General features: G+C 42.8%; 1 protein-coding gene across 1 annotated transcript in view; it reads left to right on the top strand.

Moving 5' to 3' along the window:
* LOC126203011 (AP-1 complex subunit beta-1) overlaps window positions 1-9,800 on the top strand; it is an 81,048-nt gene extending 71,248 nt beyond the window's left edge. Inside the window, exons 16-18 of the mRNA XM_049937213.1 lie at window positions 620-791; window positions 906-1,060; window positions 9,306-9,800. Of these exons, the coding sequence (XP_049793170.1) occupies window positions 620-791; window positions 906-1,060; window positions 9,306-9,380 (402 nt within the window). The 3' untranslated portion in view covers window positions 9,381-9,800. The remainder of the gene's footprint in view (window positions 1-619; window positions 792-905; window positions 1,061-9,305) is intronic.
* The last annotated feature ends 8,653 nt before the right edge of the window (window positions 9,801-18,453 follow it).

Genomic DNA, 18,453 nt, shown 5'->3' with positions numbered 1-18,453 from the left:
CGGGTTTGTTTTACACAGATATATTTAATTTAAAATTTTGAAGTTTCTAGCACCAAAACCTGCCTCCTGTAAATATTTAGGGAAAAAATTATAATCACCAAATACACTGTTCACTTACACCAAAATTTGGGTAACACAAGTTTATAAATGATCTATTAACTGACAATATGATCGTTTTTGTAACGAATCATCGCTTTATAAGCTACATTGTTTAATGTGATATATTGCTGACACCAAATGCTAAGTAGTTGAAATTATTCGCCACAGTACTCCACTATTTGTGAGTTTCTTTACAACAACTTAATTTAAAAGATAATTCTTAAATTCAGATATGAGTGTGTGAAGATGGTCCATGGATGATATTTAATCGTTGTCATCAGTGTCTGTTTCGGTAGAATTTTCTGTTCTTTATAAATGTAACATATTTCTGTTATTGATGTTTCTCAACTTCCACATTCTTAAAGAAACACAGAATTTGATTGCTCTACATATTAGATATCATGAAGCATAATTGCACAATAAACTTGTGGGAGCTTAATTGTACTCAATTTTTGAAGGCTGACAATTTTGTTTCTGTTTCATTTAATTTTACTTCTAATACTTGTTTTTCATTTGCCAGGTTGCTATAAAGAACAACATAGACGTTTTCTATTTTGCCTGTTTGGTACCAATGAATGTTTTCTTCACTGAAGATGGGCAGATGGACAAGCGTGTATTCCTTGCAACATGGAAAGACATTCCAGCTCAGAATGAAGTTCAGTATAATCTGACAAATGTGCAGTGCAATGCTGGTAAGCTGAAAACATTAAACTTAATTTTTTGTAGTATTTGCTGGAGTAAATGTAATCAGAATCAGAAACTTTTCCCAGGGAATTAATGTCGCTTAAAATTCATTTCATCCACAGATGCAGTGGTGCAAAAAATGCAACAAAACAATGTTTTCACAATAGCAAAGCGTAATGTTGAAGGTCAGGACATGCTCTACCAATCTCTCAAGCTGACAAATGGAATATGGGTTCTTAATGAGCTTAAGATTCAACCAGGAAATCCTAACATCACTGTAAGTACCAAAAATCTGTTCATTCATTTTCTGCTACTTATTGTGAGAATAGGTATGGGATGTGAAATGAGGTAAAGATGATACAAAAAAGAAAGCTTCCACACCCAAGTGAAAGCTAGGGGAAAAGACTGAAAACGAAAGCTCGGGCCCTTGTTTATGGCAATCTTTGTCATCTGTGGTATGAGGACATGCTGAAAAGTAATGCCTCTGATTTTTTTTAATGTGAAAACTCTTAAAGCTTTGTAAATAAAATGAAGTTATTTACATCTTTATTCGTTGTATCTACATATTTGCAGCTCTCTGCCGTAGAAGGCTTCAAATAGCAGTATGTAGCATGGGTTGTGTAACATAACTGTCTGTGCCTGAGCAACGGTGTACTACAATAAAGTTTTGAATTCAAAGATTTTGTCCACATGGGACATCTGCAACAATGAGATGCCTTGGGTTCTCTGTCATTGATCGTTCTTTGTAAATCCTGACTTGGCCGAAGCCAATTTTCATGTGTTTCCAAATGGTAAAGAACACCTCCGATGACTTAACTTTGATAGTTCAGAAATGGTGTAAAGTGGAGAGATTGTGGCTCCATCAACAAAATCAGGCATTCTACAGTGACAGTATTGACAAACGGGTCTCTCGTCTGGAAAAATATGGGGTGACTACATTGAGGAATAAATGTGTCGATACATACAATAGAGATGAAGATGTTAATAAAGTTTGGTTTATTTATGAAGCTTTAAGAGCTTTCACATAAGTAATTTGAAGGCATTAGTTTTGAACAAGCCCTCGTACTTTTATATTTGGCAGTTTGTCATGTTCCCTGAATTATAATTAATTTTTGTGAAAATTGAGAAGTTTTATCAAATTATGTTGTTGTATTGGTCTTCAGTCCTGAGACTGGTTTGATGCAGCTCTCCATGCTACTATATCCTGTGCAAGTTTCTTCATCTCCCAGTACTTACTGCAACTTACATCCTTCTGAATCTGTTTAGCATATTCGTCTCTTGGTCTCCCTCTACGATTTTTACCCTCCACGCTGCCCAATACTAAATTGGTGATCCCTTGATACCTCAGAATATGTCCTACCAACCGATCTCTTCTTCTTGTCAAGTTGTGCCGCAAATTTCTCTTCTCCCCGATCCTATTCAATACCTCCTCATTAGTTATGTGATCTACCCATCTAATCTTCAGCATTCTTCTGTAGCACCACATTTCAAAAGCTTCTATTCTCTTCTTGTCCAAACTATTTATCATCCATGTTTCACTTCCATACATGGCTACACTCCATACAAATACTTTCAGAAATGACTTCCTGACACTTAAATCTATACTCGATGTTAACAAATTTCTCTTCTTCAGAAACGCTTTCCTTGCCATTGCCAGTCTACATTTTATATCCTCTCTACTTCGACCATCATCAGTTTTTTGCTCCCCAAATAGCAAAACTCATTTACTACTTCAAGTGTTTCATTTCCTAATTTAATTCCCTCAGCATCAACCGATTTAATTCCCCCCAGGGGGTCCACAACTCTTTTGTGGATACGTGCGTAGTGAGCACGGGACCCCTAGCTAATGTGGCCCTCCTTCCTTTTCCGCATCCTTCCCTATCCCCCATCTTCGCACCCCCTCACCTCTAACTCTTTCCTTCCCTTTCTCCCCCTCTGGGAATATGTTTTGTGCCTACATCCGGAGACGGACGTTCGAAAATGTAACACATTCTTCGCTTTCTCTGCTTTTGTCTTCATCCTTCCTTTGTCCTTCTCTTTTCCTTACCTCTTCTCTTTACCCTTTTCTCCGCTGCGGCATTTCAGACCTCTTTTCTTTCCTTTCCCTTTCTTTGTTTTTCCCCTTCTCTTTTTTCCTCCCTGTGCGTGTCTGAAGGCCGACCCACGCATTTCCATGCTTAGCCAGTGACGGGTTAATGCGTAATTCCCCACCCCGGGTAGACAGGTAGGACACGTACGTACCCCCTGGTAATGGCCAGGCCCAGGGAGGGGTGATTACCCGAGCTGATACCTTCCGAAAGTGCCGATTGGTCCCTCTGTCCGTTTGTCGGGAGGTGTGACCTGAGGTGTGAACAATCACCTAAGGCGGGAGTGCCCTCAGAGAGGGCCCCCACAAGGGAGGAGCGCGCCATCGGAGACGCTAGTAATCATGGGGATTCTTCCGCAATGGTTTCCTCACCTTCCACTATGTCTGCTCACAAGCGTAAGTTCACTGAGTCTCAGCCACAGACAGTTCTTCCATCGTTGCCACAGTTCCTTGTTGTTTCTCGGTCTGACGAAGGTCACAGCTTCTCCACGGTCAACCCTTTCATTATTCAGAAAGGTGTCGAAGCAATTGCAGGTCCTGTAAAGTCTTGTTCCAGATTACGGAATGGCACCTTGGTGTTAGAAACAGTCAGTGCCCTCCAGGCACAAAAACTGCTGCGTACTTCACTGCTTCACACCTTCCCTGTCCGGGTTGAAGCGCACCGCACTTTAAATTCCTCGCGTGGAGTTGTTTATACACGCTCCCTCAATGGATTGTCTGACGAAGAAATTCAGCAATACCTGTCTGACCGGGGCGTAACGGCTGTTAATAGAGTTATGAAAAGGGTTGACACGAACATCATTCCAACCCGCACTGTCTTCTTGACATTTGACAAAGTTCAACTCCCATCGAAAATCAAAGCAGGCGATGAGAATTTCCGTTCGCCCTTACGTCCCAAACTGTATGCGTTGCTATCGGTAAGCGGTTCAATCACTCCAGCCAGTTCTGTTCCAATCCGGCCAAATGTGTTCCGTGTGGAAAGGATGCCGATGAGGGTGCTTGTCCACCTCCATCCCCTCACTGCATCAACTGTATGGGTGACCATGCTGCTTCCTCTCGAGATTGCCCTGTTTTTAAAGATGAAAAGCTCATCGAGGAAATCAGAGTGAAGAAAAAGGTTTCGACCTTTGCTGCTCGAAAATTATTCGCCAGTTGACAGCCCATCGTGCCTCACACAGAAAAATACAGCACTGTCCTTGCTTCTCCTCGGCCAACAAAGGAGGTGGCCACGCAGACTTGTGACCTCACCTTTAGTGCCACGGTCGTCAGATCGGCCAGCGCAAAGATCGCCCGTTCAACCTCACCACTTTCGCCTGCCCACTCTATGGCTCACCCTTCTTCGGGTTCTGCTAAATCTCGAGCCCAAAAGTCAGACACAAAGACTTCGAAAAAAGAGCATACTCGTGAAGATTTTTCATTTACCCCAACTTCACAACCATCGGTTCCTCCTTCATCTAAACATCATATTTCCAAGAAGGCTACTAAGAAACCCAGTTCCTCTCCTTCTCCGCCAAGGCGTGTCCCATCTACAGCACCACCTAGCGGAAATCGCCCTCGGCCGTCTTCTGTGTCGCCGAGGCGCACTGCTGGTGGCCGATCAACCGGCCGGTCGCTGGTGGCAGGAGCTGCTCCTGACCAACCTATGGATCAGGATCTTCTGCCTTCGGCTAAATGCCATTCCATGCTGTCGGTCGCAAGCTCTGAGCAGTTGTTGAGTTGACTGCAACCTTTTTCACATTCCTCCATTTTCTGTTCACCCTATGTCCATTATCCACTGGAATATCTGCGGCATTCGAGCCAATCGGGATGAATTGTCAATCCTCTTACGATCCTACTCGCCGGTCATCTTTTGTCTTCAGGAAACAAAGCTGCGTCCCCATGACCGCTTTATTCTCCCCCATTCTCAGTCCGTCCGATTTGATCTCCCCTCTGTTGAAGGCACTCCAGCACATGGAGGGCTCATGATTCTTCTCCATGAAACTCTCCATTATCACCCAATCCATTTAAACACTTCCTTCCAAGCTGTCGCTGTCCGTCTTTCCCTTTCTGGATATACCTTTTCTCTTTGTACTGTATACATTCCATCGTCCACACCAATGGCACGAGCTGATCTCCTTCATCTTCTTGGTCAGCTTCCACCTCCCTATTTGCTAGATGGGGACTTCAATGCCCACCACCCGCTTTGGGGATCTCCACATCCTTGTCCATGTGGCTCACTATTGCTAGACGTCTTCCACCAAGCGGATCTAGTTTGCCTCAACACTGGGGTCCCCACATTTTTGTCTGCCTCCACGACAAATTTATCTCATTTGGACCTTGCGGTCGGTACTGTTCCGCTAGCTCGGCGCTTCGAATGGTTCGCCCTTGATGATACACACTCGAGTGACCACTTTCCATGTGTCCTTAGGCTGCAGCCTCAACTGCCATATATGCGCCCGAGACGCTGGAAGTTTGCCCAAGCCGATTGGACACCTTTTTCGTCTGTAGCGACATTCGATGACCATCGCTTTCCTAGTGTCGACGATGAGGTCACACATATTAGACGTTATTCATACAGCTGTGGAACGTTCAATACGACGTACCTCCGAATTGCCCCGGTGCCCCCCAGTTCCTTGGTGGAACGAGGCATGCCGTGACGCAATACGTGAGCGGCGACGTGCTCTTCGCGTTTTACGCCACCATCCTACTTCGGCCAACTGTATCAACTATAAGCAGTTCCGTGCGCGATGCCGTCGCGTCGGCCGTGATAGCAAGAAGGCAAGCTGGAAATTCTTTATAAGCTCATTTAACACCTTCACTCCCTCCTCGGAAGTTTCGAGTCGGATTCGACGGTTATCAAGCGTGCCTAGTTTCTCCCCGGTCTCTGGGCTCACTCTCGCGCGTGATACGTGGACCCTGTCACAATTTCTAACTCATTGGGTCAACACTTTGCTGGGATTTCGAGCTCTTCAAATTACCACCAGCGTTTCTCCCGAAGAAACGTGCAGCGGAAGTGCAACCTCTTGCTTTCTTCTCTCAAAATCGCGAAAGCTATAATACTGTTTTCTCCATGCGGGAACTCCAACATGCACTCTCTTCTTCTCGCTCCTCTGCCCCAGGACCGGATGGTATCCACATCCAAATGTTGCTGCATTTATCAACCCATAGTCTGCGTTACCTCCTTCGCCTTTATAATCGAATTTGGACAGTACTTTTCCCAGACGATGGCGGGAAGCTATCGTCGTTCCTGTTCCGAAACCTGGAAAGGACAAACATCTCCCCTCTACCTATCGCCCCATTTCTCTCATGAGGAGTGTATGTAAGGTTTTGGAGCGTATGGTGAATTGTCGTTTACCTTGGTGGCTGGAGTCCCGCAGTCTTTTAACACCTGCCCAATGCGGATTCCGAAAGCATCGTTCTGCAGTTGACCATCTTGTTGCTCTCTCCACTTATATCATGAACAATTTTCTCTGGAAATGCCAAACAGTAGCAATATTTTTTGATCTGGAGAGAGCATATGATACCTGTTGGAGGACAGGCATCCTCCGCACACTGTTCTCTTGGGGCTTTCGAGGTCGACTGCCCCTTTTTCTTCGCGAATTTATGGCAGAGCGCACATTTAGAGTGCGGGTGAACACTACTCTCTCCCGTACTTTCTCCCAAGAAAACGGGGTACCCCAGGGCTCCGTGCTAAGTGTTGTACTGTTTGCCATTGCCATAAATCCAATTATGGACGGTCTCCTTCCTGATGTCTTGGGCTCCCTCTTTGCCGACGATTTTGCAATCCTCTACAGCTCTCAACGGACCAGCCTTCTTGAACGTCGTCTTCAAGGATGTCTCGATCGCCTCCACTCTTGGAGCATCGAAACCGGCTTCCGTTTTTCTCCCAGGAAGACGGTTTGTGTTAATTTTTGGCGACGTAAGGAGTTTCTTCCTCCCTCCTTACATCTCGGACCTGTCAACCCTCCATTTTCAGACGTCGCTAAATTCTTGGGTCTTGTGTTTCACAGAAAACTGTGCTGGTCCTCCCACGTTTCCTGTCCTTCGGCTCGCTGTCTGCGATCCCTCAACACCCTCCGTGTCCTGAATGGTACCTCCTGGGGAGTGGACCGAGCGGTCCTTCTCCGCCTCTATCGCGCCTTAGTGCGCTCGAAATTGGATTATGGAAGCATAGTCTACTCCTCTGCTCGGCCGTCTATTCTTCGGCGTCTCGACTCTATCCACCACCGTGGATTACGTTTAGTGTCTGGAGCTTTTTACACCAGCCCTGTGGAAAGCCTTTATGCTGAACCTCCGCTGTCCAATCGGCAAGCAGTCCTTCTGAGTCGTTATGCTAGCCACCTGTCTTCCATGCCTGCTAATCCAGCCCATGACATTTTTTTTGACGCCTCCTTGGATGTAGGGTATGCAGGCCGCCCTTCCTCCCTACTACCACCGGGAGTCCGCTTCCGTCAACTGCTCCATTCTCTTTCCTTCCGCTTGCCTAAAACCTTCTTGACAACTTGGGGTACAGCAGCGCCTTAGCTCTGTCCCCGGATCTGCCTGCTCCGTGACCTTTGTCAATTTGCCAAGGATGGTACCCCTTCACTTGTTTATCGTCGGGCATTTGCTGCTCTGTGCACAAATGAAGGAAGTCACATTTATTTACACTGATGGCTCGAAAACATCATTAGGTGTAGGGAGTGCCTATATTGTTGGTGACACCCCAAATCGATTTCGGCTTCCCGATCAGTGTTCGGTGTATACTGCGGAGCTTTACGCTGTTCTCCAGGCTGTCCAATACATCCGCCGCCATCAGCGGATACAGTATGTTATCTGTTCAGATTCTCTCAGCTCTCTCCTCAGTCTTCAAGCTCTCTACCCTGTCCACCCTCTGGTCCACCGGATTCAGGACTGTCTGCGCTTGCTCCACCTGGGGCGCGTCTTGGTGGCGTTCCTCTGGCTCCCAGGACACGTTGGTATCTGTGGAAATGAGGCGGCCGATATAGCAGCCAGGGCTGCAGTCTCTCTTCTTCGGCCAGCTATTCGATCGATTCCCTTCACCGATCTACGGAGCGTTTTATGTCGTCGTGTTGTTCTTTTATGGCACGCAGATTGGTCGACACTTGCCCATAATAAATTGCGGGACGTGAAAGCTCTTCCCTGTGCTTGGACCTCGTCCTCCCGAACACGTCGTCGGGGGGAGGTAAATTTAACTAGACTCCGGATAGGGCACTGTCTTTTTAGCCATAGACATCTTTTAAGCAGCGATCCTCCCCCACTCTGTCCCCACTGCTCTCAGCTGTGGACGGTAAGACTCCTTTTACTTGAGTACCCCTATTTTACTGTGTTACGTGCCCATCTACAGCTGTCGCCTGATATATCGTCCATTTTAGCAGATGACACGCGCTTGGCCGATCGCGTTCTCGAGTTTATTAGTGCCAGTGAGATGTCAGTCATTTGAAGCTCTTTTTGGGGACAACCAACCCCTTTCTGTAGTGGTTTTTTAAGCTTTCCTTCTGCTTTTAGTTTCTCCAATTTTTTGAGTGTTGTTCCCATTGCTGCTGGTTTCCATTTTCGTTTTTTACCTTTCCCTAAGTCACAGACCAGGCGCTGATGACCATAGCAGTTTTGCGCCCAAAAAAAAAAAAAAAAAAAACGACTTAATTAGACTACATTCCATCATCCTCGTTTTGCTTTTGTTGATGTTCATCTCAGATCCTCCTTTCAAGACACAGTCCATTCCGTTCAACTGCTCTTCCAAGTTCTTTGCTGTCTCTGGCAGAATTAAAATGTCATCGGCGAACCTCACGGTTTCTATATCTTCTCCCTGGATTTTAATACCTACTCCGAATTTTTCTTTTGTTTCCTTTACTGCTTGCTCAATATACAGATTGAATAACATCAGGGATAGGTTACAAATTATGTAGATGTGTAAAACGTTGAGAATTATATATTAGTTAGGAATAAAGGAGATAACTCAGCGAAAGGCAGAAGCAGTGCTTAGACAGGTACACAAGCGAAAGGTACAGAGCTTGGCTAGCTTTTGGAATGCACTTCCTTTTTCAGTCTTGTAGAAAAAAAAAAACATGCACACGCAACCCCCCCCCCCCCCACACACACACACACACACACACACACACACACACACACACCTGTTGAACTACATTGTGCTTAGTCGACTGTCTGCTCTTTCCTGACCAATCATTGTACTGGGGTGAGTTGGGGGTCTGGGATGGGGTACCTATTTACAAAGCAGCACTTCTGCCTTTCAGTGAGTCGTCTACTTTATTCCTAAACAATTTGTAATCATCAAATAGAACTTTCAGTACATTATTGTGTAAAAGGTTAATCACATTATTAGCTCTTATCAGTATGTATTAAAAGCCTGATAATTGTCATGTCACTGTGTTACATTTACTTCATTGTGAATTGGCTTATTTTTACTGTCATTATACTATTTCTTCCCCTGTTGCAGTTGTCACTGAAGTCTAGAGCTCTTGACGTCGCACCTGGTGTTTTCCAAGCCTATGATGCTATTCTCCACAGTTAACATTCCATTTGATTGATGTTTCAGTATAGATATGAAATATATCCTACATTCAACAGTTATAATTTATAGTACTCTATTACATGTGTAGTAAATACTGTTATATAGTTAAAAGTATATTCGTTTAAAATGCACCGTATAAATGAAGAGAGATGGTTGATATGAGGAAATTCATATAAAATTTGAATTTTGAATATGATTTGTCTCAAACTGTCAAAATAAGAACCTGTCATGTGTTCAACTAGATTTGTAATTGTTTCTGCTACTGGATAGAATCTCCTTTTGGAAAAATCAAACACAAATAATTCAAGAGAAATGCACTGAAGGAAAAAATGTTCCCTGTTACAGTGTCTATCTTAAAAACCAAAGAGACTTTGTTTTGGAGCGCTATGGCTTGTTAAATGAATAAATTTTTAGGTAAAACTGAAATAGTATTTTCATTTGCCACCACACCTACATATTAGTTCTTAGTATTTTTTTAATTAAAAATTGTTGGCATATTTACTAATCAGCATATTTTAGTCACAGTATTTCTGAAAATGACAAAGTACAGTTAGAAAAGGGAAACAAAACTTTAAATTTAATTTGTGGTGGTTTCTTACTGTTATGTCACTTGTTTTCTCTTTTTTTATCTTCCAGTTCAATCTTAGGTATGAAGCAGGTTAATTTTTCTTCTGTTATTTGTATGATTTTGACTTGTACAATCAGAGTATTATCTGAAAGTCTTGAAGTTAGTGTCCTGTGTTCACAAAAAATATAGAATGTGCAACCAAATATGTGTGTTAAAATTTTCTGCTGAAAGTAACTATTAAATGGTATGGTGCAAACATGAAGGAAAGAGAGAAAACACAAGTTTCTTTTACATTAATTTGACAATGTAGGAAAAGATATATTGCTAAGTTGCAGACAGGCACAATTTAAAAATATTTACAAACAAGTTTTTGGTCTCAGCGTTCGTCGGAAAAACACACACACATACCATTAATCCACACGAGCAAGCACAATTCACACGAGCAAGCACACGACCACCAACTCCAACAGCTGGATCCGGCCCGAGTTATTGATAATTCCTAGTCTAGCAAAGACTGAAGTCTTTCAAATGAGGGAAAATCTGCAGTGGGCAAAAAACAGTCAAACAATGTATAGCTACTGATTCCATAGTGTTGAGCAGCAGATAGGCACATTTAAAAGTAAACTACCTCAGATGGGGAGAGGGTGGGACACACACACACACACACACACACACACACACACACACACACACACACACGTAACTAATATATCAACAGTATGTGCTTGATTTTACTATGCTTCTGCAACTAATTTTAAAGTGGCCAAGGTTCTGAGCAGAATGGTCACTCAGTGAACAAGATACAGTTGGAAAGTGAACTTTAAAGGGCTATGGCTGATCACTGGTACAAAAAATTATGGCATACTACAAGAAGACTAAGTTGCATTTCTGCCAATTGCAGGCATTCATTACACAAAGGTTCCCCCAAACAATGTTCCAGCAGGAATTGAATAAGTGCTCTGGAAAAGAAAATTTCATAATTTGTGTGTGTAGTTAAGATTTAAAATTGAAGTAATCACGGAGTAAAAAAAGTTTTTTCTCATTAAAAAAAAAAATTAATCTCTAAACATGATAAACAAGGTGTTCCCTCAAAGTACCAGGGTTAACTGTTCCATCAGAGGAAAAGTTTGGGAATCCCTCCCCTAAACAGACAGAAGCAATATCGAGTGCAAGACAGATTAGCATCGTGGAGAAGTCAGAGGTTTGGGAAAACAAATCAGTAGAGCGTGATGTTATCGAAATGGCATCCACTGGAAGCAAAGAAAGATGGGTTTAGAGTAGAAAGGGAAAAGATTATACAAAAGAGAGAAAATATTTTGTACATTAATAATACCTAAGTAAAAGGATGTAGGTATTATTGAAGCTAAAAGATGGGACATCTGCAGAGATTGTGGCCCACATCCTACTGGGCTGCCCTAATTTGGCCACCGTATGCAGAAACCTTAAACTTGCTGGCAGGCTGCCTCTGGTGCTAGTGGACGATTTGATTTTACATTTTAACCACAAAAGTGGTTTTTACTCCTCTCTGTGATGTAGGAACATTGGTCTTTTGGCTGCTTGAGGGATTGGCAGCATGTCCTTTCGCCTGCTCCGATCCTGGGGGACCATGGCTGCCCTTGGTCAGTGGCCTGGCCTGACTCCTGCCCATCCCACCTTTTTCATTCTTTTGCATCTGACATTGGTTTACTGTCTTGCCATAATTGTCTTTCCTCAGATTCTATCAACTTGTCCATGTAGTTAGTTTTCTCGTGGTAATGGAAGGGGTGGTAACCACTGTTGGATGCAGAGGATGCATGAAAGTCTACCACCTGGACCTTCTCTCACCTCTTGTTGATTCTCTCTTCTGGTTTTCTTGATTCTCAGATATAGCTGGCTTCATTGGGATTTGTCTTTTCTGTCCTTTCTCTCTGGGAACTATTTCTGGCTTGACGCACAAAGGATCAAGGGACCGGTGACTTCATAGTTCATACTGTTTTCCTGTGAATGTACCCTGACATCAATATGGGATACGATTACCATTTAACCTCATCAGTCATCCCTCCATTTGCAGAGATGCCAGACGATCATATGGTTTCTGAAGATGTACAACAGCTTTTTCTGTAATTGCAGGAGTAACAGTCCGGATGACTGATCTGGTCTTGTAACATTAGTCAACATGGCCTTGCTGTGTTGATAATGTAAATGGCTGAAGGCAAGTGGAACTACATATTTTGTTTTGATAGGACACATGGGTTTAATGATTTTGTCCTCTTGGGTACAATATTCTCAAGCTAAAAATGTCCCAATCAGGTCTCCAGATGAGGGCTAATCAGGAGGATGATGTCATCAGGACAAATCTGGTATTCCACAGGCTGGAGCGAAAATATTAAAACCCTTGATGTATTGGATAGATAAAAGAATTTAAAGAGAAATTAATATGTTGTTATAGTTTGAATTTGCAAAGTCCATCGGAAGAACAAGAGTTCTGGGAAGGTGAGTACAGGGTTACGAACACAAAATCAAATGGTAAAGCATCTAAAAATGAAGAAGAAAATAGAAATCTTCTACTACTACTACTACTACTACTACTACTACTACAATAATGATGATAAGAACTTACGATGAGATACAATAAATATAGGCAAAAATGACATACACTCATGCTCATAAATTAAGGATAATTGCAGAATGTGGTGCCACACAATGTGGCACTACATAAAGCTGGCACTAATAAAATAGGCACATAGGGAACACACAAGACACAGATCTGTGTCCACGGTATTGGTGATAAGTCGAGAAGACCGTCCCGAAACACGGGCTACAAAATGCCACTGTTTTCCTGTGAATGTACCCTGACATCAATATAGGATACGATTACCATGCACACGTACACATGCCGCACAACAGGTTGGCATACTCTGGATCAGGTGGTCGAGCAGCTGCTGGGGTGTAGCCTCCCATTCTTGCACCAGTGCCTGTCTGAGCTCCTGAAGTGTCCTAAGGGTTTGAAGACGTGCAGCAATATGTTAACCAAGAGAATCCCAGACGTGCTCGATGGGGTTTAGGTTTGGAGAACAGGCAGGCCACTCCATTCGCCGGATGTCTTGTGTTTCAAGGTACTCCTCCATGAAGGCAGCTCAGTGGGGCCATGCGTTATCATCCATCGGGAGGGAGGTGGGACCCACTGCACGCCTGAGAAGGCGGACGTACTGGTGCAAAATGGCATCCCGATACACCTGACCTATTAGAGTTCCTCTGTCAAAGACATGCAGGGGTGTATGTACTGTATTTACTCGAATCTAAGCCGCACTTTTTTTCCGGTTTTTGTAATCCAAAAAACTGCCTGCGGCTTAGAATCGAGTGCAAAGCAAGCGGAAGTTCTGAAAAATGTTGATAGGTGCCGCCACAACTAACTTCTGCCGTCGAATATATGTAGCGCTACACAAGCATGCTTTGTGGGCACAAAGATAAATACTGGCGCCAAAACCTCTGCATCAGTAAATAAATTTAAAAAAAAAGGTAGAAGATGAGCTTTTTTTTTTTCTCCGCCCCGAGTTTCGACCACTGCATTTTCATACATTATCCAACGAAGTAAATACAAATTCCGTATTGTTCATCTTCGAATGTAGCAGAATTTCAGTGTACTACGAAAATCCGACTGGCAAGACTGTTAGGGATGTTTGTCAATTTGGCCAACTCTATGTTCAGAGTTTTTTCCTACCTGTGAGAAGAGATGGTTGCTAATAGGAACCTGATGAAATGTGAATCACATGCAGTATTCTCTTCACCATAAGAATAATACGAATATAAACATTTTGCCATGTATTCTTTCGTGTTTGTTGCTATCTCATTTAAATCCTGTCTGCGAAATAAACTACGAAACTAGAGTGAGACAACAGCAAACGCGGAAGAATATACGTATCGTGTCATGTTTATATTCGTATTATTCTTATGCCTAATAGTGATACAGTCAGAAATGAAGCACGGCAACTGACTAGATTTTAAATGTAAGATGGCCAATTTCTGTGCAGAATTTGATGTACTAAAGAAGCGGCCGCAAAGATTTTCAAACGGAGGAAAATTTTCGCAAAACTCTCGTTCAGAACATGTTCTATCATACGCATGTTCTATCATACGCATTTGGTTCTTGTTGATCATTATCAAAGAAAGCAGCAGTGTAAGTAACAACAAATAGCAGTCTCTTGCCATTGTTTCGCTAATGAGACGATTCCTCCTTTTTTTTTTTTTTTTTTTTTTTTTTTTTTTTTTTTTTTTTTTTTTTTTTTTTTTTTTTTTTTTAAAGCGGCGGCAGCGCGCACAAAAGCAAGTCATGCCGCGAGCGGCGACAGGCCGTAAACACGCACTATCAAAATGCGACAATGCATTACACAGTACAGTAATGCATTTTCAGCTTAGAGTGACGTAAACACCTACAACAAAGAAAACGGCACTTATCAGATCAAAGCAAAATAAGCAATCGATTCAAACCAGACGAAGCACGTGAAAAAGGAAGGGTACCCGTATAAATACGGACGGAGCGCCTGACGCATAGCAATGGCTACCTGGTAAAGCTTAACTGCTAAGCTTACGACTAGAACCAAACTACTGTAGCTGTATCGTCTTTCATTCCACCTAAATTGTGTCTCATATTACAATGGACCAACTTTGTTTCGATATGGAGGTGCGGCCTAAAACTTTTCTCTCCCCTTGAATTTCGACTTCCCCCATGAACCATGGACCTTGCCGTTGGTGGGGAGGCTTGCGTGCCTCAGCGATACAGATGGCCGTACCGTAGGTGCAACCACAACGGAGGGATATCTGTTGAGAGGCCAGACAAATATGTGGTTCCTGAAGAGGTTCAGCAGCCTTTTCAGTAGTTGCAGGGGCAACAGTCTGGATGATTGACTGATCTGGCCTTGTAACATTAACCAAAACGGCCTTGCTGTGCTGGTACTGCGAACGGCTGAAAGCAAGGGGAAACTACAGCCGTAATTTTTCCCGAGGACATGCAGCTTTACTGTATGATTAAATGATGATGGCGTCCTCTTGGGTAAAATATTCCGGAGGTAAAATAGTCCCCCATTCGGATCTCCGGGCGGGGACTACTCAGGAGGACGACGTTATCAGGAGAAAGAAAACTGGCATTCTACGGATCGGAGCGTGGAATGTCAGATCCCTTAATCGGGCAGGTAGGTTAGAAAATTTAAAAAGGGAAATGGATAGGTTAAAGTTAGATATAGTGGGAATTAGTGAAGTTCGGTGGCAGGAGGAACAAGACTTTTGGACAGGTGATTACAGGGTTATAAATACAAAATCAAATAGGGGTAATGCAGGAGTAGGTTTAATAATGAATAAAAAAATAGGAGTGCGGGTTAGCTACTACAAACAGCATAGTGAATGCATTATTGTGGCCAAGATAGACACAAAGCCCATGCCTACTACAGTAGTACAAGTTTATATGCCAACTAGCTCTGCAGATGATGAAGAAATTGATGAAATGTATGACGAGATAAAAGAAATTATTCATGTAGTGAAGGGAGACGAAAATTTAATAGTCATGGGTGACTGGAATTCGTCAGTAGGAAAAGGGAGAGAAGGAAACATAGTAGGTGAATATGGATTGGGGGGAAGAAATGAAAGAGGAAGCCGCCTTGTAGAATTTTGCACAGAGCATAACTTAATCATAGCTAACACTTGGTTCAAGAATCATAAAAGAAGGTTGTATACCTGGAAGAATCCTGGAGATACTAATAGGTATCAGATAGATTATATAATGGTAAGACAGAGATTTAGGAACCAGGTTTTAAATTGTAAGACATTTCCAGGGGCAGATGTGAATTCTGACCACAATCTATTGGTTATGAACTGCAGATTGAAACCGAAGAAACTGCAAAAAGGTGGGAATTTAAGGAGATGGGACCTGGATAAACTGAAAGAACCAGAGGTTGTAGAGAGTTTCAGGGAGAGCATAAGGGAACAATTGACAGGAATGGGGGAAAGAAATACAGTAGAAGAAGAATGGGTAGCTCTGAGAGATGAAGTAGTGAAGGCAGCAGAGGATCAAGTAGGTAAAAAGACGAGGGCTACTAGAAATCCTTGGGTAACAGAAGAAATATTGAATTTAATTGATGAAAGGAGAAAATATAAAAATGCAGTAAATGAAGCAGGCAAAAGGGAATACAAACGTCTCAAAAATGAGATCGACAGAAAGTGCAAAATGGCTAAGCAGGGATGGCTAGAGGACAAATGTAAGGATGTAGAGGCTTGTCTCACTAGGGGTAAGATAGATACTGCCTACAGGAAAATTAAAGAGACCTTTGGAGAGAAGAAAACCACTTGTATGAATATCAAGAGCTCAGATGGCAACCCAGTTCTAAGCAAAGAAGGGAAGGCAGAAAGGTGGAAGGAGTATATAGAGGGTTTATACAAGGGCGATGTACTTGAGGACAATATTATGGAAATGGAAGAGGATGTAGATGAAGATGAAATGGGAGATAAGATACTGCGTGAAGAGTTTGACAGAGCACTGAAAGACCTGTGTCGAAACAAGGCCTCGGGAGTAGACAACATTCCATTAGAACTACTGATGGCCTTGGGAGAGCCAGTCATGACAAAACTCTACCATCTGGTGAGCAAGATGTATGAGACAGGCGAAATACCCACAGACTTCAAGAAGAATATAATAATTCCAATACCAAAGAAAGCAGGTGTTGACAGATGTGAAAATTACCGAACTATCAGTTTAATAAGTCACAGCTGCAAAATACTAACGCATATTCTTTACAGACGAATGGAAAAACTGGTAGAAGCGGATCTCGGGGAAGATCAGTTTGGATTCCGTAGAAATGTTGAAACACGTGAGACAATACTAACCTTACGACTTTTCTTAGAAGAAAGATTAAGAAAAGGCAAACCTACGTTTCTAGCATTTGTAGACTTAGAGAAAGCTTTTGACAACGTTAACTGGAATACTCTCTTTCAAATTCTGAAGGTGGCAGGGGTAAAATACAGGGAGCGAAAGGCTATTTACAATTTGTACAGAAACCAGATGGCAGTTATAAGAGTCGAGGGGCATGAAAGGGAAGCAGTGGTTGGGAAAGGAGTGAGACAGGGTTGTAGCCTCTCCCCGATGTTATTCAATCTGTATATTGAGCAAGCAGTAAAGGAAACAAAAGAAAAATTCGGAGTAGGTATTAAAATTCATGGAGAAGAAGTAAAAACTTTGAGGTTCGCCAATGACAGTGTAATTCTGTCAGAGACAGCAAAGGACTTGGAAGAGCAGTTGAACGGAATGGACAGTGTCTTGAAAGGAGGATACAAGATGAACATCAACAAAAGCAAAACGAGGATAATGGAATGTAGTCAAATTAAATCGGGTGATGCTGAGGGGATTAGATTAGGAAATGAGACACTTAAAGTAGTAAAGGAGTTTTGCTATTTAGGGAGTAAAATAACTGATGATGGTCGAAGTAGAGAGGATATAAAATGTAGACTGGCAATGGCAAGGAAATTGTTTCTGAAGAAGAAAAATTTGTTAACATCGAGTATAGATTTAAGTGTCAGGAAGTCGTTTCTGAAAGTATTTGTATGGAGTGTAGCCATGTATGGAAGTGAAACATGGACAATAACCAGTTTGGACAAGAAGAGAATAGAAGCTTTCGAAATGTGGTGCTACAGAAGAATGCTGAAGATAAGGTGGGTAGATCACATAACTAATGAGGAGGTATTGAATAGGATTGGGGAGAAGAGAAGTTTGTGGCACAACTTGAGTAGAAGAAGGGATCGGTTGGTAGGACATGTTTTGAGGCATCAAGGGATCACAAATTTAGCATTGGAGGGCAGCGTGGAGGGTAAAAATCATAGAGGGAGACCAAGAGATCAATACACTAAGCAGATTCAGAAGGATGTAGGTTGCAGTAGGTACTGGGAGATGAAGAAGCTTGCACAGGATAGAGTAGCATGGAGAGCTGCATCAAACCAGTCTCAGGACTGAAGACCACAACAACAACAACAACATTGAATTTCGAGTCTCAAATTTCAGGTGCGGCTTAGATTCGGGAAATTTTTTTTTTCTTTATTTCGAGTCTCATTTTTCATGTGCGGCTTAGATTCGAGTAAATATGGTACACCAATTGTAATCCCATACCCCACAACATCAAACCATGACCTCCATACAGGTCCCTTTCAAGGACATTAAGGGGTTAGTATCTGGTTGCTGGTTCACACCAGATGGATACCCGGCGAGAATCGCTGTTCAGACTATACTTGGACTCGTCCATGAACATAACCTGGGACCACTGTTTCAATGACCATGTACTGTGTTCTGGACACCAGGCTTTACGAGCTCTCCTGTGACCAGGGGTCAGTGAAATGCACCTTCCAGGTCTCCGGGTGAATAAACCGTGTCTGTTCAGTCGTCTGTAGACTGTGTGTCTGGAGACAACTGTTTCATTGGCTGCAGTAGGGTCCCGAGCAAGGCTACCTGCAGTATTCTGTGGCCATCTGCGGGCACTGATGGTAATATAT

This window comes from Schistocerca nitens, chromosome 9 (assembly GCF_023898315.1).
Source record: "Schistocerca nitens isolate TAMUIC-IGC-003100 chromosome 9, iqSchNite1.1, whole genome shotgun sequence".
In the NCBI taxonomy this organism is placed as follows: Eukaryota; Metazoa; Arthropoda; class Insecta; order Orthoptera; family Acrididae; genus Schistocerca; species Schistocerca nitens.
This window is presented reverse-complemented; position numbering and strand designations above follow the sequence as displayed.